We start from the raw sequence: 25,322 nt of genomic DNA on the forward strand, positions 1-25,322 counted from the left end.
GTATAAATCAAACAGTCACATTTTTCTTCGATTTAACGACGCGATATCTCAAGTGTTTCTAACTCTCTAGCAGAGAATAATCTATTTTTGGTTAGCTACAGCAGAAATAACTTCGTACTTGCAATCGACAGCGCGTTAATCCTATTATTATCTCGAATAATCAAAGTAAAGGAAACATTAACCCTTCACTAGCTGACTGTAAGTAACTGTTTGCGGTCGAGAACTGAATATTGCCAGCAGCTGTGCTTTGATCGGTTGGCGGTATACCAGTACTATCTAGCACGCTCGCCTCCAGCAATTTTATTTAGTCAGGATGTCAACGTGGGTTATTTGTCTCGCAATATGATGCTCCGTCGCTAGATGCATGTTTGTACGTTGCAACGTGTCTTACGCTTCGAAAGTATGCTTCGTCCTGTTCTCTTCTCGATCGCAAAATAATCATCCGAAATTCTTTCTTCGCGTGATCTTCCAACTTGGAGATTTGATAGACAAAATAGTACGGATCGTATGGACGCTTGTAATCGAGACTATAGTTGTCGCAGCTATGAAGGGTTCAGTGTTTCATTAAGATTGATAATAGATTAGTAGAATATTTACAAACGTTTTCTTTTTCATATGTGTTTCACTCGAGATACGCTTTCTTCAATGATTTGATCTAACAGATTGTCATAATTTGACAAACCTCACGAATGATAAAATATCTCATGATGAGAAACATTTTGTCAAAGATCGGTTTTCATTGGCATGGTTTATGATAAGCGCAGGAAACAAAGCTGATTTCTTAACTTCTTTCGTTATTCTTTTTCTTTTTACTGCTTACGTATGAGGCAGAAGGATACGATGATTCTAATTCACTCTTTTTTATGCAGAGATGCAGTTTTAAGATTAGATACATCCGTCGATCAATTTCGTAGTACCAAAATTGTGTCTCTATTTATTTTTGCAGTTAAGCGTGTACACTTTATAAAATTGAAGCAGTTAATTTTCCAGCTGCGAGAGATACTTCGACTAAATCATTGGCTAAATGGCACTCGTTAACGAGTGCCATGGAGGCATAAGAGATATCTCTGACTAATTTCATCTTCGTAGAAGACGGTCATTTTACTATCTACGATCTTCTGCAGGAGTCATTAACAAAGTTTCGAAACGAGTTACGATGGCGAACAAAAAGTTTCGCCCGACAAAACCTTGGGCAAAGAGCACGCGGTAAAAATTGTTTTAGGAAGGTGACATTTAGAAATTATATTATACGGCTACTCGTTAACCATCCACGGTTCGTATAATAAATTAGAACTTCGGGGTGTATGGTTTCCCTTAAAGTACAGATATTCTAGTTGAAACTTAACTGGAAGTCGGAGAGCAAGTGGATGTTCGTTACAAGAAATAGGACGCGAAAGCTAGCTTTGAGACAACTGCTTTGAAGATTGAGGCTTTGAAGGCCGTGCCTTTGAGGGATCATGCGTCTCTGTGTTTCTCGAAAACGTTTCTTGATTAATTAAATATAATTCTCGTTTACGTGTCATTTGATGCTACTAACGTGTATGTCCAGCTGCAAATAGATTTTCACCTGTACGATTTTATCCGCTTCGTTAGGCAAAATTAGAAAAAAAAAAAAAAAAAAAAAAACAGTAGATTCTGGTTTGCAATTAATTTGAGCATCGTGTGTGTTTCTGATTTTCGAATTTTATTTTCGTCATTCTACGTTGATTGCGAGAACACTCCATAGATATCTATATTTTCGCTCACTTATTTTTTAATAAATTAAATTTAATAAATTAAATTAAAATAAATTAAATTTAATAAATTGAATTTAATAAATAAAGTTTAATAAATAATATATAAAGTCTAAAGTATATAGTTTTATATAGGTTTCCCTTACTACGAGATGATTCAGAAAAATTGTGTATAGTTTTCTCTTATTATAACGACGAAAAACCTGGTTGAGTGGAACACTCATTTTTCTGTACAATTTTTCCAAAATTCGTTTGGAACCATGTTATAGCCCGATCCAATTGCTAAAATCATTCGCTATATTAAAAGTTTGTGAGAAAAATTGAACGCGACAAAGAAAAATGAAAAGAGCTCGCTAGGAAGCAGAAGCTCGTATTTGCGTCATTCGTTCTCGAGCGGCGGAGTTTTTCATTCGTGGAGCTTCGTCGCGGCCCACGTAATGTTAAACAGTAACGATGACGCAGGTTGCAGAGGATAAAGAAGGAGTTGTAAGACTTGATAATATTTAACTATGTTAGTTAATTATGTGAGTGCTGTCGTTGGGAGAAGCGTATTTACGAAGAATTATTAAATGAGCCTGTCGACGTTAGTAATTACGTTTCGAATGTTAACACTGACGTTGAAATTACAGAATTAGCACGCGGTTTGCTGCACTTTTTTTGTCAGGAATTGTAGTGTTCATTAAATTTCTGAAAACGTCAATTTATCTAGTAATGTAAATGCTTGTCGATAATTAAACAGAAGTATAATTTTGCTAGAAATTTCTAAACTAGACACAACGTTTTAACGATTTTAATCGAACAACACTGCTCGTTGGTATAAAATAGTTACCTTCCTTTTTTAATCTTCATTCTGGTACCAATTTCTTTATAGAGCGTTTCACGAAACTTTAACAGTTAGATGCTATCTGCATTGTTAAAGTGGGTCAAGGTTCAGAGGAAAACAACGAGATGGAATCGAATGATTTTAAGTGGTCTATTTTTTCTATGTTATTATTATATATTTACAAACACGTATGCAGTTCGCGAATGCAACCACGTGTTATCGTGTTAGTACTTTGGAAATATTACTCTGGGAAAGTCGTTAGTTCAAAGATATTTGAACATGAAACGTTTTATCGGATTCCTTTACATTTTACATTTACATTTTACCCTGTTACTACTGAAACATAGCCGCTATACGTATATATAGTATTTTATGCCAAAATATCTCTTTTTAGTTTCAAAATGAGGCTGAAATAAAAAAATTCAAGGAAAATCAACTAATAATTGTTCCATTCTGTCATCTTCGTTCAATTTGATTTCGCGCTTCTGAAAATTTCATTGCAACTTCTACGTTTGTATAATAATTTGCAAAGGAAAGCTGGCAATTAATGGCTTCATTCATAGCAATCATAATGCAGTCTATAAGTGTTCCTTGGATAGAGAAACGCAGGCAATAAGGGATCCATACAAAGTGTGCAAATTAAGAGAAAGAGAAGAAGGGGGAGGGAGGAGCTAAGAATAAGAGAACAGTCGCGCTTTCGATCCTAAGAATTTATTGGAAATCGTTTTTGTCAGTCGAGAGAAGAATCGGCAAAATCTCATTTCATTGGAAACGACTGCGGAAACGAAAGAAAGTGGAATGAAATTGAAATCAGGGACGAGGCTACGCGAGGAGGGGATGGCAGGCTAGGGATTGAGAGCGTCGGGTTACGGTAAATCCGGAAATCGGTCGAAAAAAGGGAACAAGAAAGTGAAAAGAGGTCGCGAATCGTAGATTCTGCCTCTTTAAATCTTTGCTCGGTACACAGCCGGAAATTAGCGGTTGCCAATAACAAAGAGATCGGATTCGATCTCTGTGTAACAAGAGAATTAGTACGAAATATATTTTTCTATTTCCTTACTCATTTCTCCAATTTTCGATTCGCGTTTCCCACGTAATCGCGCCTAGAACTCCTTTGAGTTTCGTTCTTGAAATGGTTAAACCCTTTGTAGCCTTTTGTAGAACGAAATCCTCCGAGCCTTAACTTCAGCTAATTCTCTCGTAGTGATTTCAGGTTTTCCTTCGTGCTTTGTAGTAAATTCTACAAATTTATATACGCCGTCCTAAATTCGTGGCATGACAGAGGTCAGGGAGACTTTATACCTTGATAGTTGATATAAGATGAAAATCAAAATCCACAAGATTCCATTGGAGGCTTTGTCTTTGAAGAAATCGAATTTAAAAGCCTGTCAAGTACACGCGTATTTGACTAATTGCCGACTGAAGGGGAATGGATAATCGACAGGATCGGTTATCTTGCATGCGAAAGTCAGTCGAAAGGATACGACTAGTAGGTTCTGTAAACAGACTATTTTTATGAAAGTAAAATTTCTTCAAATTTCATTTGTACGCACAGTTATACACTCGCAGGATGAAACGAAGTATTACACAGTCGATTTAAGGCCCAACACATTTTATTCTCGCGTTGTTTGGTTGAAGATCCAATCCTCTTCCATACCAGCGAAAAATAAATCAGAACGTAATATCCGAATGGTCAGGAAAGCTACGAATTTTCCGAAGAATCTAACATTATTCGATGAATCGGAACAGCCTCTTTCTGTCGTAATTTATTGCGCAATCAATGAAAGTAGATTTGTTGAGATGTACGTACATCGGTTGCAGCCGCGGATGAAGAATGCACAGGATCGTTAGTTCACAAATTAACGGTTTACCAAACTTATGAATAATGTATAGTGGCGTATCCTCGACCGAAACAGGTTGGTGACGTAAGCACGCGAAGCACACACGAACCCCGGCGTAACAGTTCGCGACAAATTTATCGGGGCTGAAGTACCGGCGTCGAACGATCGACGTTAGCGAGGGGAATCTGAAAATTAGATCCCGCGATTCCGTTAAAATTTGACGCAATTTCCTCGATTACGCCTCAAATTGGAACAGCCGGTCGTCAGCTCGTAGCTTCGGCCCCGAAATCCGAAAATCGATTCGACAGACCAGTTTCAGGAGAAATGTCATAGATAATTAATTGGAGAAACATGAATAATAATTCTTTGGATAAATCGGTGTCAAACGTAGGAATCAGGTAAAGCTCGTCGTAAATAACGACGTCTTTTCGACTTCGCAAAACGGCTGTGTGCACGTGCACTTGTTCCGATATGGTGACATTGGCATCGCCGTTGGCAAACGGATTTCCTATATTTTCTCCTCGCTTCACGGCTCTCCCTTTTCCACCGAGCCTTTCAATCTCGCCATGGCAACGTCAGTAATTGTCTCCCCTAACTGACGTTGTCTGACAACAAGTTACAAATTTGAAGAGTTCGAACAGCTAGGAAAGATCCTGTAGCCGTTACCGGCGATTGTTTATGGGATCTGGTTACCGGGATTCGACGCGTGATAAACGCAAAGTCTGAAACGCGAATAATAAATCCGCTCGAGATAAATAGCTGATCGGTTTGTACATACGTCATCGTTGTATCCTGTCTTCCTTTCGCGATAAAAAATTGTTTCTACCTATTTTTACTCCTGAAGCATTTTGAAGACATTTGATAAATTTAAAGCGAGAAGTAGAGATTATATAAAACTAGATTTGATTTTTCTTCGTGTAGCAGCATAAAAGATGTGAAAAATTGCGCTAGTAATTAGAAGATCGTATAAAAAAGTGGATTTTTCATTTCACCTTATCATGCAATCATTGCCAAAGAATTAAGTAAACGTAGTTCGTATCTCATATTTCTCCATCCTCTAATTTACGAATTGTGAATATAAAAAGATTGTTATTTTATGAAACGTCTTTATAAATTGAAGTCTAATAAAAAAAAAATATTAATCGCAAAGTTTTCTCTTTTCTCTCGCAGGATAGGGATTCTGCAAAAGACAATATACAAGTTTCTATTTGAAATGGAAATCGATCTTCAAATAATCTTGGTAAAGACCAACCAGTCACAGACAAATAGCATAAATTGCATTGTTCCCTCGAAACCATGAGATTTTTGCATTCGATACTTTCCCTGAAAATGCATTGCCTTCGAGATATTTAGGTGGAAATCTTTCAAATGAAAGCTCTGTGCAGAAAATATTTAAGAAATCTTATGAAAGTAGTATACCAATATAGGTAGTTACTAGTACAAAATAGTTACTGGTATAATAGCAGTTAAACTCGAGTTATTTTCTTTGTAGAAAATACGAAAGGAATAAATGGAGATAATTTTCAATTACTCAACTTTATATGACAAGGGTAGAAATAAACTTGGAAGTAATTTGGTCTAGAAAGTTCAGTTACTGCTTAACTTTTTCTCGAAGTAAAAATTCCATTCCTTATAAGTTTTTTTTTATGGGATATGAAATGGATCAGCGCATATCTTCGTTAATTTATTGTTCAGAATTTAATGAAAATCGTGATTTCCTTTGAATAATAAATCCAGCTCATTTTCGAAATACTTATTTATTAGACAATTTGCATGAAAAAGAGAACGTATTGCAATTTACGGAATTTATTATTTAAGCTTTTGTATAGAGTAACAAAATTATTCATAGTATAATTACGACAACATTATTCATTAGTCTCGTATAAATAATAAAAAGTTTAAAAAAAAATTGTAGAATATTATATGCCTCTAAAAATGTGTTATTGATCTGAATATGTTTGAACAGAAGTAATTTTTAAACGAGAAACTATAGAAATGTGGTTTCTATCATATTGGATGCAAACTGTGTCTGGCAGCGAATGACCTATTTCCTCCTCAATTACTCCTACTTCTTTTTTTCCACTTCAGTTTTGTACTTCACTCAAACATTGCCGATTATATTTTTGTCTTATTATATTTTTAATATATTCATTAGAATTATTTTATTAGCGTTACGAAAAATAGATATCGATAGTATTAACAGTATCTTCAAACTTTTTTAGCTAATGATAGGTATGCGATAGTAATACAATTTAATTTTACAAGCGAGTTTAAGAAATTAAATTATGATAATATATTTACATGGATTTCCACAACTTTTCATAATCGTTCGTATCCTTAAGAACTTCCGAAGTTTTTATAGAAGACCAACCGAAACGCTGCTAGCTTTGTCGCTAATGAGGCTTGTGATATAGTAGAAATCAATAAATTTTCCAATAATTTTTTTGTTATTGCGTACTCGCACCGTACGATACGATAGCGTTAATTGTACGACATTTGTCGATAGCGTAATATTATTGATTGTTCTTAATGATTTATGAAAGAGTACAGTAGCGAAGTTAATTAATTTTCCAAACGAAATAATAGTTCCGAATTAAAGGATTTATGTCTATCAGTTACTTTTTTCCTCTTTTTATTAAAAATGGCATTAAGTGGTTGCTCGTCAAGAAAGATGAACATAATTTTAGTTTCGTGAAGATTCAAAGAAAATTAAAATTACAGTTACGTTTGAACGATAAATCGTTTCACGATCGCTGTCAAATGTCGATTAGATTTGGAAAACGTATCTCGAGAATAAAAACAAACGATAAGAAAGCGAAGAAAGTAGAGACAGAACTGAGAAAAGAAATAGAGTAATCGTATGGACGCAGTCGTAACTAGTTCATCATTCAATATTTTCCAGACATATCAGTTCCCCGCGTACTCATAGCTTCTCGTATCAGTGTACGATACACTCCCCGATGTGAGCACTGTCACGCCAACAGTCATAACTCCTTCACGCAATGGTGTCACTCCCTGTGAAACTCTAATCTGTGTGTCGTAATGTTATAGTTTCGAAAGGTTGCAGGAGAACGCCGCGACGAGCTCAGATGGGAAAGGGACCTGGATCGCAACATCAGGTCTAGGGCGACCTCGCCGGATCGTCACCAGGTCGATAGGGGTAGGGCCACCAGTCCCCAGAGGGTCGCTGTCGTAGCATCTTCCGTCGGCGGTAAGAATCTTTGTTCACGATTTAAATTCCTTTCTTTTCTTCTTTTCTCTGTTCCTTTCTCTTCTTCCTTTTTACTCTTTGTAACCATGTTCTCCTCTGCCAGTCGTTTCTCTTCTTTTCGAAATAAACGCGGAATAGCTATTTCCAGCTGCAGGTGATCCAATTTTAGGAAATGTTATTTTCTGAAGTCTTCTTTCAAGGAATCTTTATCTTTCTATTATAGAATAGCGAAACATGGGTTTATATGGAACTCGTAGAAATATAAAGGGATATTGAAGCTTTTTATAGACAAATTGAATTAATTCTTAGTCGCGTTGTTCCCCCTTTTTTCCTTTTCTTAAACGAATAAATTTACGTAGGATATTGAATATCTCGTGGAATGTAACAACGATGTGTTTCATTCAATGTTACTGATGATAATAGCAGATATATTATGAAATATACGATTCATATTCGTATTTGAAATAATAAATACACGCGTTATATATACACTTTATTAGAAACTCTTCATTAGTAAATAAAAGCGTAGTAATTATTGTTCTGGGCTCGATTATTAAACTGTTTGCTACGAAATATGATAATGTATTTCGTACGTTGTTAATACGATAATATTAACGTTTATGAGAAAAAGTTTCATTAATTTTATACTGCGTCAAATGGTAGAAGAGTATCAATTCGATGCTCGTTCTGGAAATAATTTGTGAGATGATAACTCAGACATAACTCGTGTTAATATTCCACGTGTCTCTGTACGATACTATTTTTAATGTTTCGATTCGCAAGATTTAGAAATTGTTATTTGCAATCGTGATCTCAATATATCCAAAACATCTGGCCTATTAAATTTCCTAAAACGATTATATCTTATATCTTATCTGAACATTTTGCTGTAAAACGTGACTTCCACAAAACCATAACGATCGTTCGTGTTCCATTAGGAGAGCCACCGGATATATTGAATCCGGACGAGGAGGAAGAACGTCGAAGGCATGTACGTCGTCCAAGTAGTACAACTCGTAGAATGACCAGGCAGAGATCGTACGACGACGAAATGAAGAACGTGGCGGCTATGTCTGGGGGTGGAGGACAGCACGCTCATCCGGAACCTGGTTTAGGGCTTCCTGTGCAACTACCGAGACGGGCATCAGCCTACGACGTGTATGCCACGCCAGGAGCCGGTGGACTTAACGCCATGGCCATCGCAGCGGCACAACAAAGAGCGTCGATCTCAGCGCAAGGTAAATCGCGTTGTATCGACACATTATCGTCGGCACACGTCATTGTACATCTTTCGTATATCGTTGGTAATGAGCGGGACGCGTACAAATCTGACCTCGCATACACTTTTTCATTTTGTGTCATTTTTCCGTTTTTATCTTTTTTTTTTTTAAGTTTCTAAAGCTGAATAAAGCATCTTTTGTTTCATTTTGGACAGCTAATACTATCACTCTCTTTTTTGGTACTGTCGCACACAAAGTATTAGCGCATCTGCTACCAGTTTCATATTAAATATTAACAGAGGACCGTGGAACGTTTAGAATAGTAGGCGTTAAGATAATGAAGGTTTCACTGCACGTACATGCCATTGGTCTGTAATTAATAAACTTCTTTTATTTATGTGGTTATAAAATGAAAAATTACTACCGTCACGCATGTGTGACGTCACTCCCCCCACGGGAATCGATATGTTACATGTACCTGACAAGTAATAACGATCGTGTTGAAAACTATAGACGTGTGGCTATGCAATTTTCAAGCCGCATCGCATATGGGAAAAGCGTATAAAAATGTTCTCCGCGATATTATTCTTGAAGGTTTTACATCACGCTTCACGCAATGTTCTACAAAACCATTACAACGTATTTAAGTATAGCGTATTTAACGTATGTAAATATCTCATTGTTATTATACATTTTCTCAGAATCTACGAAAATCATTGATCGCGCTCTGTAGAATTTCTTAAATTTCTTTTGAAGCAATCCACTTTGTGCTATTAGATTCTTCTGCGTGATTGATTTTCTCCATTTTTTAAAATCTAGATATTCGGCTATGCGTAAGCTCTGACAATTTACGATATTTTTTACGATTAAACTTTCATTAGTCAAGGAGGGGCTGTATTACGCAATATTACGCAATATTATGCAATATTATTGCAATGAAATTATTTAGAAAACATCAATTTCTGACACCTCTAATTTCTAAAATTTACGACCTTTATACAATTTAAGATACAAATGTTGTCACGGCTGCAACGTGCAATAATAAAATTTCGATCTCGTCTACTGCAGAATATTCGAAAGCAGAAAGTGGACTCATGCCGATTTAGTAATTAAGTATATTAACGTAATTTTTCACCACGTATTTGATATTATGAATCTGGGGATCATGGAAAATTGATGACACAGCGGCTGCATTAATTAATTCTTGTTTTAATTAAAGGGCGTCATATGTAAGTAGTTGATAAATTGCAGTTTTCCATTATGATATAACGCACTCAGTGAATGCCGATTATTAACCGCGTTGCGTGCACTGCATCTTTGTCATTTTAATGGAACAACGATCGCGATGAAATTAAATTTAGTGAAACGAAGTATGAAAATTCGATAATTGTCTCTTTGACGTTCGTATCTCGTGTATTTAAATACTAATACCGTTTGATGTTAACGTACTGAGCAGATATATTGAAAATGGCGGTGAATAGTCATGTACAGCGTAATCAATCATGAAAATCATTCAGTATATTAAAGGATTTATTTTTGAAACATTAATTTTGGAATATTTTAGGCTTTCAATTAACCTGTCAACATTAAGTCGTTTTTTCAAAACTTTTATAGTAATTGAAACTTTTTTTTTAACGTGGAAGAAATCCGTACGGTCACCAGGCCGCTTCTGGGGAAAGCGGATAGTAATTGAAATTAAGAAATTAACAAGGATAAATCAATTTTAATTAGATGATTTTAGTCCGTGCAAATATAATGTAATTTGCTTTAAATAGAAATAAAATGACGCACGAGAAAGTAGAGCGTCTCTGAGTGGAGAATTCATTACATGATTAACGTCTTAAATTAAATACTAATAGCAGAAATTAAAAAATATATACAATATAATATTATTCCATACTGAAATTCAGATTAACGATAAGAAGGAACGAAATAAGAGTATACCAAAGTGGAAGCGAATTTACATAGCGAAACATTGATACACAATCGAAACATTTGCATTATAAGATACCGGATAATAATGGATATCTTTGTTACCGAATCTCCAATTCCTTATTCATTGTCTCGAATTTATCGTTTCTTTTTGCCTTACCTTACTTCCATTTATACATATATAAAATATACGAACGTGGTCCGACCAAGTTAATGTGTTTAAATTGTTCCCAGACGTGATATTTGTCATGGTGGTTAGACATAAGAGTATGTCATCCTGTGACCGACCGCAGGGATCGCCGTAGGATAGTTACAAAAGGACAGACCATTCGATTATCTCAACGGTGCCTTTTGCGATCCTTACGAGACCGGACGAAAGTCCCGTGGACATGTAATCGAGTTTAGCTGCCTTCAGGAAGCGTGGCTCCTAGTTAGTCACATCTATGTCCACAAGCTGGCCCGGGCCTAACTTTGTTTAATTTTGGTCGGATCTCTAACTCAAACTTTAATCTCTAATGGTCGAAATACTTTGTAACGAGGTGAACATCGTTCTAATTAATTTACGCGCTTGTTACGCGGTATTTGAGGCTTTAATTCGGTTTAAACCCTTTACGGAAGCAGGTTAAGGAGATTCGATCGTAATTGCGAAAATTATTCATTCGATCCTTGAACGACAGTATGCGTGTCAGGATACAAAGTTGCTAAAAATACCTCTATAATTTTCTCATCCTTGAACTTATTCCTTTCTTTTTACGTAATGAAGATGCTTGATCCATCATAGTACATCCAACAGTATGATTACACGGCTATATCCATGGGACATAGTTCAAGAATTTTCTGAAATAATTAAACAAACCGAACGAATAAATTGTTCATAATTAACTATAGGTAAAAGTAACTTAAAATGTTTCTTTATTATTAAAAACAGGAGCTTTTCTCGCAATAAAATACCAAACCGGTTTGAACGATGAGCGATGCGTAGCAAAAAGTGTTTTAAATTATTAATAACTCGAAAGTTGTTTCTGACATACTAAACACGAGGGATTAACCCTTGAGTAATACCTTTGGGCCATAAGAGACCACGACAGTTTGGATTACATTTGAATTAGGTTACTTAATCTTAGGGTATTTAAGGCATTTAGGGAATTTAATTCTATCTCGGAAATATTATAATATTAAATTTTATTTGAATTTTTATTCGCTGCCGTTGTAACTTAACTCTAATAACTTTAATATATCCGTAGAATAATACTGCTGTTATTAAATGAACATATAAAGGCGGTCGTACGAATGAAAATTTCTTTCTCCCAGGTGGCAGGAAACCGGAGGAAAGACCGACCGCTCGTAGATCATCGTTTCGAGCAGTGAAGCCGGTGATGCCCTATGAAGTCGGAGCTGAAGATGAGAGTATGATGAACTTGGAAGCATCTCCTGTGGCAGTGGTTTCGCCAAAGGTGGTGCCTCCGTCTGTTTTAGGCCCTGACGAAGAACGTCGCACCAGACGAAGGGGCTCTCAACTGTGAGTATTATATTATCTATTTAATAATGCTTCCCTGCACGAATTAAGTGGCTTCCCTGGAATAATTTTATAGGGAATAAATTTGGGGATAATGGCGGGCTATCCTTCAACTATTCTAACTGTTGGAAACGAGTTTCGAATTTCTAATTTATGCCGAGGATTATCGATAGATTAATTTCAAGCATTATAAAGTTTGTAAAATATCCTCTATCCTGTATAAAACTATTCAGATACTTTGAAATGTTGTTATATTTTAGAAACTATGCGCTTGACAATATATTGATCATACTTGATAATAAATCCAGTACAACATAGATATTCGTTATACGCAACATTATAATATTTCGTTAAAGAATATATTGCTTTTTATACAAAAACTTCAGCATATTGAATTTCACGTTCGTTAGTTGAAAAATCACGTGCACTATATAAACGAAATATAATATATACCAAGTATGAATATTCGTTCCAGTGAATCAGAAGATAATGAAGCGACGAATGCTATCGTAAAAAATACATATGTAATAGAAATATCTTGGACGGAACGATGTTTGAATGTTAATGCCAGCTACTGTAAATAAAGTTTAATCTCCTCACAAGTGTCTTTTTTAAATATTTCACGTTATCGTTTTTCGATCATCGCATCGTCTCGATATTGGCCAATGAATGAAAGGCAAATATAAAATAAGATTGTCTGCTTTTACGTATTTATACGTATACTTCGTATTTTACACATGTAATACACAGTTTGAAAAAAACTGGATCAGCATTTATAATTACAGTTTTCGAAACTCCAAATGAACAGCTCAATGATTACGGAAGATATTTCTATACAGAGGCAAATAGAATAAATAGAATTCGTAAAATTAACAGGTTGATAGTTACGAAGGTGGACATCCTGTTTCGGGAACGCAATTCACGTTCAATTTGTAATCGCAAACTTGTATCTCTTGATTGAAGTGCAGGCCGATTGGACACGACATGAGAACTGGCGGATTCACCGAACAAATGATAAAACTGCTGCAATTGCATCTATGAGCAATCATCGGCTGGTTCTCGGTTATAAATTCACAATCTTGTGCATAATCGTCTAGACTCTGTTGACTCTTACAGTTTACGTAAATCAGGAAAGCCACAAGAACAACGAAAACCAGAGCTAAAAAGGATGAGAACAGGTCTGTCAGAATCATTTCTCTACGAGGTCCAATCCACTTTTGAAGCAATATTTCGGCTAAGATTTTGAATTTCATAAAAATTGGAATAATCGAGCAGAATGATAGAGGAATTTTGTCTTCCTATTAGTTCAGATAACAGAGATTTCACGTTTCAATTGTGCTACGTACTCGTTTTAGTTGAAAAGAAAGCAATGATCAAGATTCTGTATATTTCAGATTTAATTTTGCGTAAACAACTCAAATTCCAGTTTCTAATTCTCATTGGCCTTTCCCCGAATAACGTATTCGTAGGTATCCATTAAAATAACTCGCTTACCTTTCATCTTGCGTTTGGAAAGGAAAGACGCTCTAAATATCCAAACTCTGGGTTACCGTACACACGACTTGCCTGGCCGACATTTCAGATCCGCTTTATATACTTCACCGACTAATTAATTATCACTATCTATGTACATCAATGCTTTTGGTTTTATCGGATTTCGTTATCAATCCCTTCGTGGATTACCGTCATTAAATGTGCAATTTACTATGTCGCGATTACTTCTCTTTTATTCTTTTAATAGTTCGGCACATTGAAACAACTAGTGATAGAAAAGCTTCGTGTTTGAGGAGTAAGGAGAAAAATAAGGAAGGTGGCAAAATCGGTTTTAAACAATTCACTGGAAAAGGAACAAAATTAAATGAATTTAGAAACAATTGTTTACACTCTATAGTCTTAACTAGTCACGCAGAAAGATCTATATATTTATATATTTGATCTAAAAAATGTATATATCGAAAAATCCCTAAAAGTAGACGTTCTTTTTCTTTCCTCTTTGTCCTTCTTTTCTCCAAATGTTTCCAAACTGCTATCGTTTTCTTCGCAAAAATCCTTCGCAATCTCTCTCATCATCAACGTGCCATTTATCGCAATTTAATTTTATCGGTAATATAATTGAAATATTTTAAAAATGAGCATTATATATAACCTTTTGAGAAGATCTACATACGTACGTAAGCTTAGAATATGTGAAAACTGAATTTCAATTGATATTTCTTTCGATTTTAATTATTTGTGAAAGATTATTCTCGACTCATTTGTCTTATGAGAATACACGCAATGAAAATTTCTTTGTGTTTCGGGATAAACACGGCAAATAACAAATCGTTCCTAATTCCATGTGATTTTTATTAATCTGTTTCCCGAAATTTCTGGTACTCTGTTCAAATACACGTAACAACAGATACTGTATTACAAAATGCCCGTAATGTAGTTACTTCTGCCCTTCTTTCTGTTTGTGTATGACGAAACAGAAACTTTCGCGTCGTGCAGTCCATGTGTTCAGTGTTCAGGTTCAGCTCCTTTTCTAAGTCCTCGGAGACTTCCTCCCTACAAACGAAATATTTTCTCTTTGAAGAAAGAAGATAAGAGACCTACTTTCAAGGAATAGCAGCTCAGAGGGAACTGAATTTTACTTTGAATCGAATAACATTTTATGAATGTACTTTGAATAGTTTGAATTTATTAATTCTCGATGAACATTGTGCATTTATCGTTATCCATGTTATTATATGTTGGACGTTTATAACGTACGGTTGAATTTCATCGTGGTTCGTAAAATTCTCGTATCTTCTATCGAACAACATGGAAAAATACGTTTCATTTTTGTACGGCTTATCGACCGTTCGCATTCCATGCACATTTCAAAGTTATGTTAGACGTATGTCTTTATGATATTCCCGAACTATTCCTGTTTCTTTATTGGCTCCTTTAGATATTCGTATTTATATGTTTTCATATCTTCGTAATACAGATGTCTTGTGTATCTTTACAAAATATTTAGAGTTGATACTTGCAGACTTAGAGATTTTAACGTATAAATTTCTTCGTACTACATATCAGGACGCTAGGAGATTCCGAGGAAAAGCCAATCCGAAAGGACGTGTTCCAGAAAGATACTTTGAATGGTACGAGACTGAAATGTCTTTATAGGAAGGTATTTCGTTTTTTCCTGTTTCATTCGAAAACAGAGAAGATTCCGGGAACAAATCTAAAGTTCGTAATCTTGTTCTTCCCCGAAACGAGTAAAGAATAGCAAATTACGTTCTTAAAGAGCGAAGACAGAAAATGGAGGAAATTTCTTATATTGTAATGACTTGCAATTCGAGGATTAAACTTAAATTCGTTTATCTTTATTAACAATTTATATTACACCAAAGGATACGTGTAACTGCTTTTGAAAAGCCTTGGTATTACAATGAAACTTCGCTTATCCGAATTAATTTCAGGATAAGAGAATTTTCGAATAACAGTTGCTCCCCTGACGTTCATCTTCATGTTCGTATTTAAAAAAAGCATATATAATGAAATAAAATATGCCAAAGACTTATGAATTCCGGATCTCTTTAGCTGCTGAATCACGCAACTTTTTGAGAAGATTTAATTCGACAAGATTACACTCTTTTCGTGCCTCTTACCATCTTGACTCTATTTCCAAAGCCTCGAAATACCTCGAAATGTTGAAGGATGTCATCATTACCGCATTATATTCATGTTCCACTCCGTTATTCGAAGCACACATGACATTAGTCAACGTCACGATCAATTGAAGAACAATTCAGCACGTTGAAGTCATTCAATCATATCGGCGTTATTCTGATATCGTAGAAAGAGCGTTTCTGCAACAACGCAGAAAGAGTTTCCCTACACTTGTAATAATATCTTTCACTTCCTCCTGCGTGGTGTCTCTTCGATGTAGTTCGCTGGTTTTTTCCATGCTCTTTTTAGTATCACACGTTTAACGGCCACCCAAGCAGATGCCACCATCTAACAGCGATACTTTTAATTGCTTGTGAAATTGTATCTCTCTTTCCTTGGTAGTTAACAAAAATTGTTGTAGAGGATTGAACTTTCTACATGCGAAACGTGCTCGGATAATTAAACGTACGGATAACAGAGGATTCGGATAATAGAGAATTCGGATAACAGAGATTCGGATAATCGAGGTTTTACCGTACAAATTTCCTCTTCGTCCGCAATTTATATTCCATTTTAGAATCAGCAGTAGAGTACACGTTGCGCCCGAAGACGCTGTACAAACCCCCGTACCTCGTAATTGTTTTTCCGAGAGGAAAATAAGAAGCAAGGCAAGACGTTGGACGATTAAAGCGTTAAAAAGCGGTGTAATTCCCGGAGATCCCGTCGGTGAGTGGGAAATTGCCGGTATTTCCGCCCTTTTCTACCCTCGTAAGTGCATGGCTGGGCGCGGAAGCAGCAAAAAGTCGAGTAGATCGCAAACACCACGTTCCCGCCACTACAGAAATAATTAATGCCACACTTATGCAATCTCCCGCGAACACGTCCTGCTTCGGCTGCAGCCTCGTTTCTCCTGTACACGGGTAATCGTAGTTTCGCGCATCCATCCGAATTTCCGCGAATTCTCAGCCGTGTCCCCGCCAACTGGCTCGTTATTAATATCCGGGACGAGACTGTTTCTCGATTTTCATTAGGTTTGCGTACTTACGAATTACGCCGGCAATTGCATTCTCCTCGAAGACGAAGGTGTTCCTTTGTTTTCGGGAAGTTAACACGATCTTGAAAGTAGATTAGACGGTGTTCCGTGTTTACACTGTGACATTCAGAGGGAAACACACGTTTTGTTTTCGACGATTTCAAAATCAGAATCACCTATTCATTTGCTGGACGTAATTACACTGAAAATGATCAACTTTCATGGTATTTGATACTGATTCATATACGTGTAATTGTAAATACAACGTGGAATATCAAGAGATATCGTTTGGATCGAAGTTGATATATCGCTGCAATTAACAATCTTTTTGTAAAAACGCATTTAATATTTGCGCAAGTAACAAAAAGCTTCGTCGACGAAGGTGAAAGAACAGAGAGATAGAGAAAGAACAAAAGGATGAAACATCGACGGTATTTTACCTCCGTTTTTGTGTTTCTAATCGTTCCGACACGGTTCTGTATGTATTCTGCGTGTAATGCTTCAATCACCGATTTTGTCTCGATTTTTATCCGCGGGTCAGAACATAGTTTTTATTTCTTCAAATAAACGACAATGTTCTATTTTACGATTCACAAGTGTATCCGAACGATGGATCGAATGGAAACAACACACGAATTACACGGGACTCGATGAATTCACCAGTTATCAAAATATTTCTCGCACTATCATCGCAGCTTTGTCCGCAACAACGAAAGATAGACACGATGAAAGCAAAAGAAGTCACCAATTGAAATGTCTAATTCTTAAAATTAATCGATAAATGGTACATTTGTTGCACAATTAATCGAGTAATAATACATATTTTCTCATAATCCAATAAAGCAATAAACGAAGACAATAAAGAGAATAATAAAAACTAATAGACAATAATAATAACTTCATTAAAATTCCTCTAGAATTTTGTAAAAAGCTAATAATATACAAGAACATTGGGACGATTCAAATAATCATTAATTTACATTTTACAACTACGATAAAATCAACAATTTTTGTAAATTCGTGACGATATTGACGATATCAGTTGATCGTAATTAGAAAATTCACACGTGTAACAAATTTTCCTTAAAAGGTCAGTTTCCATATTTTTGAAACTCTCCAAGCTCTTACAGAACTGCTTGTAGCACACTGTGATACCTCGAATCCAATATCAAGGTCGCAATGCAATGTTGCGCAGAGCCATTAAGGTGGTCTGGCAAAGAGTTAAGTAAAGGTCAGCCAATCGCAACCGAACCAGGGATTAAAATCACTGACCGATGGTTCTTTAAAAAGAAACAGTTTGAGCTTCAACGGCCAGATATCAGACCGTTCCGACTGGCAAAGTTTTCAGAAACGATTAAAGCTGCTGTGAAAAATATTTCACTGCGCTTTTTCCACTGAACTCTCGGTTATTGGAAAAGTTCGCGTGATTATGCCGGAAGATCCACGATAATTCACAACGGTATATCCAGCAACTCGCAACTTTTACTTTTCTTTTTTCTTTTCTTTCTCTCTTTTCCTTTCCTTTTTTCAACGACGCTTAATCACCATCCCAGGCTTTTTTCCCCGTGGATGTATTCAAATCGGTCGTACCGATTGTTCAAATCACGAGCAAGTCGAGCAGAAACCACGCGGAATGCCGTGTTTCACTTAATTCAGCGGTTTTCGAGCATGAACCTACTTAAGCCACTCGATCTTCCCGACCGTGGCGAAAGCGTTCTAAAGTATTCTGGTCGTTTTAGTTGCTTCGCTCGAGAAGCAGATTAATTAGGATTTCGCGTGGAAATGGAGAAAGAAAGACGGAGATGACGAATATAAGTGCCGTCCGCCCTCAACCCCGAATCGGTATGTTTTTCTCTGCTAATTCAAATGTTTCTAAGTGAAGCAGCATTGTAAGGGAATTCGATTGTAATTACGGCTGAGTTTTGGTACACGAAATATCAGGGAATAGAATTTGTTGTTGTATTTCGACTAATTGAAACGGCGTTGGCTCCGGTTTCATCCGATTCAGCTGGTCAGAACGTTTGATCGTTATTTTGTGGAAACCTGAATTAGTTAATAGGTTGGTAGTATTTATGAACTTGCGCTTCCTATTTCAACGTTATAGAATTTACTTCTATTATTTCGTAATTAATTCTGTTACAGAGTTCGAAAGCATTAACGATATCGTTAACGAGAAAGAGGAACAGAGAAATTTATTCTTTCTCTAAATGAGGGCTGGTTGAGATCTTTGTCTTTCCATTTTGGAATCAATTTTTCTTCGCGGAAAACACGAACGAAACACGAACTAACAGATGAACGCAATTAAATTCAGTTCAATGAGTCAGCGAAAACGGTGCACTGTCTCAAATCACGATTGTTCTCGTAATTTCAAATCATTTCAATTTGCACAAATTAATCGATTCATGCTACGCACGATTAATTATCGATATCGAAGCGAAACGAAATAGACAACCTGGAAACTGAATTTAGCAAGTTTCTGCATTGTGTTCTGATTCCACTAATAATGTGACGGAATTCTGGAATTTTAGCAGAACTGAAATCCCGCAAAACATTATGATTTAACGAACGAATAATGAGATCTACTTTTGCATCGTACAGTTGCAATATCGTAAACATGTATCCGCGTGTAGTAAGTTATTCTTTATATTTTTCATGATGAAATTATCGTTGCGAAATATTTCATCCAACGTTTTCATCGTATGATTTTTAAACTGTTAGGATTTGACGCGAAGGTTATACGAAAAAATATATCGTTCGTATGTAGTACGGTTTTCGCTTCACATAAAAATGAATTATCGATAGATGGCAAATTTTTATGGAAATTCCAGTTTTTATAAATAGGATTAAAGAAATGGAACGTAAATAGAGAATCGCCTCATCCTTGAAATGTTACAGCAAGTACCTTACTTTGGATGTTTTATATATTTTTGCATATTATGTACATTCGAGTTCTTGTAAATTCAAAACTCACGTCGAATATATTTTTCAAGTATCAAGTATCATTTTCAATTAATAGAATAAACCAAAGTGTTTTGTTTGGTTTTATTTTAACAAAGAATTAAATAAATCAAAATATGTCTTCTCTTCATATAAACTATTAAAACTTTTGTGTAGGTGTACGTGATCCGTTACAGTTAAGCTTCGATATTCCAATATTCCTTTTTTACTCCTACATTCTCCTTTCCATCGTTTTTACTTCTCATCGATGTTTCCGTATTCCGATATAAAATCAACCGGTGACGTTTTGATTTCAGACCGGATATAAACGCGATAAAGGGATTGGCATCTTCGGGTTCCTCAGGAGCTGCCAAAGTACCTCCGTCGGCTGTGAATAGAGTCGCAGCCGAAGATCGTGAGCTTGCTCGACAAGGAAGCCTGGTGGATGGAGAAAGTATCAAGATCGTTATCCATCACGCGGACAATGACATGAGTAAGTATCTCGTAGCAGAATCTTTCATTAAAGTATACTTCCAATGTTATTTGATATTAGCGCGTCACGAGATTTTCATTGCTTCCTTCGCGCCCGAGGCGCGTTATCTGCTAACAATAACTTCGACGGTTATCTTGGTGCTTCGAGGATCTCTCACGGATCCTCGAGCAAAAGTCTTGCTACGTAGGATGCTTGACGCAACTAAAATCAGAGATATAATGTTCCACTAATACCGACGTTATCGGAGATCGTTAAGTAGAAGGGTGATGCAGAGATTAAATGGACCCGAGATGCAGTCGAATGTTTAAATGTCGAATTTAGGTCATTGCAGTTGCTTATGGAACGAAAGCGCCATTTGCGCTGATCCAATTAGGAAAACGAATAACGCGAGAAAATTTCTCTTTATTTATATCCTCCTCTCGATGTGGTACGTGATAGCGTGTATTTCGTACGGGACGCTTTCGAGATTTGTAACTTTTCTCGTTAATTATCCAACGAACCTCGTTCTTGCAAGGTATTCCTCTCTTCTTTTTCTTGCTGAATGTAATTTCAATTTTATTATTTTAATTATTGTTTTTTTCCTCTTTTTCCCTTGGGTTATTTTACTTTGTATCTTTTTCTGTTCTTTCGTCTCCTTTATTCTACGTTGTTATTTTATATTCTCAAGTCCAACAGAGACGATATTATTCTTAAATTCTTGACGGCACTTCTCTAACGAGATTCAAATTTTTATTTATGTTAGATTTTAAAGAGAGAAAATGGTCGTGGATTTTAAACGCATAGTTCTTAGAAGATCGTGCTCATTGGATAAAAAAAATCAACGAATATAGAAAGTAAATGAATTAGCGACGAAAGGAAGAACGAAGAACAGTTCACATTGGCAGATTTTTCAAAGCTAAACATATAAGACGCGAATAGGCAGATCCAAACAAATTCGACGGTGTGTCCTAAATAGGAGGCTTTCTCCCCTGCTGGTAATTAAATTCCTTTAATTAGGAATGGGGAATTTAATTTGGTGGACAATTTGGAACCGTGATTTTCTAGTAAAAAGCGGAATATCCTTGCAAGCTCATTCGTTATAATAGGAAACAGCTTTGTGAACGTTGAAAGCGACATTTACAAAAATTGTTTGATAGTAATGTGTATAATGAATACGCAGGGGAAAAGTGAAAAAAAGTTGCGCATAAAAATATTAAGGCAATGAAGCGTAAAAAACTCTGTAAATGGTAATGATCAAAGAAAATTCTGATAAAAAAGTTTGCGACAAAACGTTTCTAGTAGCAGTTTTACGTAATCATTCGTCGCTTTTTCCATCGTGCTCCAGATGAAATAGGTTATTTTTAATACCTTTTTCTCTTATTAGAAGGAGAAAGGAAATTTCATAAATTACTTTAACGCAGAAATTTGCAATTTCCATCGGGGAACAGTTTTCAGAGCTGGTTATTTCAAGCCGTAGGATTTTGTTCAATTGAAAAATTTTTCCTACATATCTAACTTGAAAAATTAATTAAACGTCGAGTTTCATCTTATGCCGCGTATATTAAAATATACGATATTCCTAATTTTTCTACGTATTCAAAATATGTTTAAAATAAGAAACGAGGTTTCTCATCGAGTTATAAAAGGCTCGAAATTAAAAGCAAAAGTTATTTTTAGCGAAAAGATACCAGAAAAGATATAGCGATACTGCAAAGTATTTACAACGATATCACAAAATCCATATGCTAATATTCATACGATAATATTTTTGTCTGAATGCAAACATATTCCGTGTACCTTGCTATATGCAGATTTGAAAGATAGCACCTGTTATTCTCTACGCTAAGTATATTGTAGGAAAGTTTAGAATCAAATAAAACAAGATATGGACAATCTTCTTCTCCTTTAAAGTCTCTTCGGATGTAGCACCTGCTTTGGACATCTTTCAAAAGAATGAAAGTACCTGTATATCCGTCGGGATAAAGTTGTCCAAATAGAAAAATAAAGAAAGATGGGCTGAACATAAAGCAAGGTGAAGATTATCTCAAAAGATAAACCCGATTTTTCGATGCAATTTCTAACGGATCTAGCGGGATATGAAATTTTATCAGTTTACAGATTCCTGCGAAGGTCGTCATAAAACGGATATGAGAAGCTTTTCTACGATAGTTTCTAGAAAATTTCAATTTCGGCCGAAAATAGAAGTGTCTAGCCTGCTGGATATTTCCAGATAGTTCAACAAATAATAAGCTTTACAAAAATTCCATAAAGTTCGCTTGACGGAGGTACACAACATAAGCACGGAACAAACCGAATGATACGGCACACAAGAAAATTGTTTAAAGAATGGAATTGCTTCGATAATGAAATGATTTTCAATTTTCTTAATGATGATTCTCGTTCAATTTGTTTCTTGAACTTGAATTGTCAATCTTTTCGTGACGACGCGGAGGAAACATTTTGTCAATTGATGTTCAGTTTCGTTTCGTTGCTCTTCACGAAAATATCCAGCACTAGTAAAAAATACTAAGAGACATCAAGCCGCACTTTCTGCAAGAATGAGCATCGATCGGTACTAGAATTCGGGGTACAGTATAAACGAAATCGCTTTCACGCTACATCGAGTGGAAGTCACGTGTCTGCATTATAAAAAGGAAAACTAACGTAATCTTCTTCGACGCGTCAAAGATTCCTCTTTTGTTATCAATTGACCGTCGGTATTAACAGAAACACCTTTTTCTTTATACTTTCCAAGATCGCTTGTCTCGTTGCGAGAAAGCAGATTTTCTTTTTTAAAAACGACTGATCTTCTACCATTTATTCTATTTCTGTAAACTGAATAAATCGTTTTCTTGAATTGGAATCGAAAAATAAATGTCCACACTTTATTTTATTGTTCATTACAGCGCCATGGGTGAATGCAAAGAGAAGGATAAAACTGAGAAGAGATCCAACTTTAGACAAAGGGCACAGAAGTGAGTACACGATAATTTAACACGAATTGATTTTCTTTTTTACATATTCTGAATTTTTTTCTCTTTTCCGTATTATCCGTCATTTAGGTACAATACCAATCGATTTTTCGTTTCGTTATATACGAGATAGATAGATGTTGTAATACCTAGAAGCGGGGGCGTAAAAGCATGTTCAGCGTACACGATATTTTCCTATCTTTACTTTCGAATATCGAGCCACTATTCGAATCCAATCGAACGTTTAATGTGCGTGTAGATATTCAGGGATACAGAACGCAGTTAACCAGCTGGGTAAACGAGATAAAACGCGGTCATAAAGGTTGGTATAGAGCGAAAGCAATGAAAACAGTTACATGGGTCTAGTCGGTGTACGCGTCATATTTAATTATTCGTTGGGTTGGCAGATAAGTTTGCTCACTTTTCACTCTTTTACAGCAGCGTAGTAAATTGGTTGGGACATCAAGTTCGGGAAAATCAAGTACGACAAAACGAACGACGACCTTAATAGTACACGAACAAGTTAAAATTAATTTCCGTATCTAACATTTAATCATAGGCGAGCCTCGTGAATAATATAAAACCCATACGCGAGTAATTCGATAAAAAGATATCGTACGAACGCATTAAAATGGTCGATTGTGTCAATTGTGAATGAAATTGTGAATGAAACCAATGATGCATGCATGAGTCTATTGCAACGAATTTACTCGCGTTAACGGCGATACTATAGATACTAACAATTATTTCCAGTTTCATACCTCTGGAGTTTCATCCACGATATTGGTAAAAATGTTATTCGTCAACTGATTGATTTTGCTTGCCTTTCACTAAAATTTTGAGCAAATTTATCAGCCAAAGATGGGGGAAAAGCGATTAACTAGAAGAAGCGTTGTTAAATCGAATGTACGAAGTATTTATCTTGCACAATTTGTGCAAAATGTACGACGTTGTTTAATTTTTCCAATACGATAACCATCTGTTGGATAAGGATTTATGGAAGTCGTAAATCTGCAAAGTATATATCTTGTATTGAAAATTTTACAATCGAATAGAAAGCAGTAATGGCATTTTACAGAATCTTTCAAAATGAAGAAAAGTATCACGAACAAGATAAATAATAATTCGGATAATTAAATAACTAGCGCGCTACTTTGAAATATGTACGCGTGCTGTTTAATTAAATCAGCTATTTGTCAGAGACCTTTAGACGTTGTTGAAGTTCCAAGCTTAAAGTTCGAAGTTGAATAGTTTTGTTTGATTTAATGATGTAGCAGTGAATGGAGATAAGTTTCGTCTTAAGACGACTTCAGACAGTACCAGTGTTTCATTGTACATTATCTTTTATCGTTGCTGTATAAAATTAATTAAATTTTTTATTTCCACGTCTTATCGTACACACGCACATTTTTGACATATTGCGCGTAAATACTTAGTACACGGTTCTACACAAAAGTCCATTTCACGCTATACACGTAGAGATAATGTTTAAATGTGCGGCTCATTTCCCTTTGCGTATAGCCATTCTTCTCTGTTTTATACATTTTACATTTATATGGTATGGTTAAGGACGATTTCGTACGAGCCTTTAGAGTGCAAGACACAAAATGTTATCAAGTACACCACTTTAATAGTACATCTACTCGTAGATAGAAATTTTGTATTGTATCTCTATATAGATAGTAAAATATAAAATTATAGTAGATACTAGTAACCCTAAAAGATTTGTATCTAGTATAAATAAGCTGTTCTTAACTCTCTCATTAATTTCGCAGTGAAATATTTATGATTATGCAAGAGTCCTTAACACTCAAGACAGTACATATCCTATAGGCTTCATACCTATCCCATCATATACAATGTACGACGTTACATAATTACGGTTTTGAGGTAATGACCAAAGTAAAAAATAAAAAAAAAAATGACAAAGTAATTAAAACTGTTAATGTCGACCAATAGTAAAAATACGCGCATTACATGTGTTTCCAGTGTAATT

The 25,322-nt window shown here is 35.6% G+C and overlaps 1 protein-coding gene and 1 long non-coding RNA gene across 8 annotated transcripts in view; one reads left to right on the forward strand and one right to left on the reverse strand.

The window, feature by feature from the left end:
• The window catches only part of LOC122570674, a 153,068-nt gene that overhangs the window by 80,808 nt on the left and 46,938 nt on the right, over positions 1 to 25,322 (reverse strand). The window lies entirely within an intron of this gene.
• Positions 1 to 25,322, forward strand: part of LOC122570603 (regulating synaptic membrane exocytosis protein 1) — a 149,867-nt gene that overhangs the window by 79,567 nt on the left and 44,978 nt on the right. For 6 of the 7 annotated variants that reach the window (XR_006317862.1, XM_043733149.1, XM_043733129.1 and 3 more), the window contains 5 exons: positions 7,449 to 7,608; positions 8,547 to 8,846; positions 12,072 to 12,279; positions 20,200 to 20,375; positions 23,261 to 23,329. Coding sequence is in view for 6 of the 7 variants with exons in the window: in XM_043733149.1 (XP_043589084.1) it covers positions 7,449 to 7,608; positions 8,547 to 8,846; positions 12,072 to 12,279; positions 20,200 to 20,375; positions 23,261 to 23,329 (913 nt within the window). In the remaining variant the exon portion in view is untranslated. The remainder of the gene's footprint in view (positions 1 to 7,448; positions 7,609 to 8,546; positions 8,847 to 12,071; positions 12,280 to 20,199; positions 20,376 to 23,260; positions 23,330 to 25,322) is intronic. The other variant, XM_043733157.1, reaches the window with a different exon arrangement.

The sequence above is a fragment of the Bombus pyrosoma genome, linkage group LG1 (genome assembly GCF_014825855.1).
Source record: "Bombus pyrosoma isolate SC7728 linkage group LG1, ASM1482585v1, whole genome shotgun sequence".
Lineage (NCBI taxonomy): Eukaryota > Metazoa > Arthropoda > Insecta > Hymenoptera > Apidae > Bombus > Bombus pyrosoma.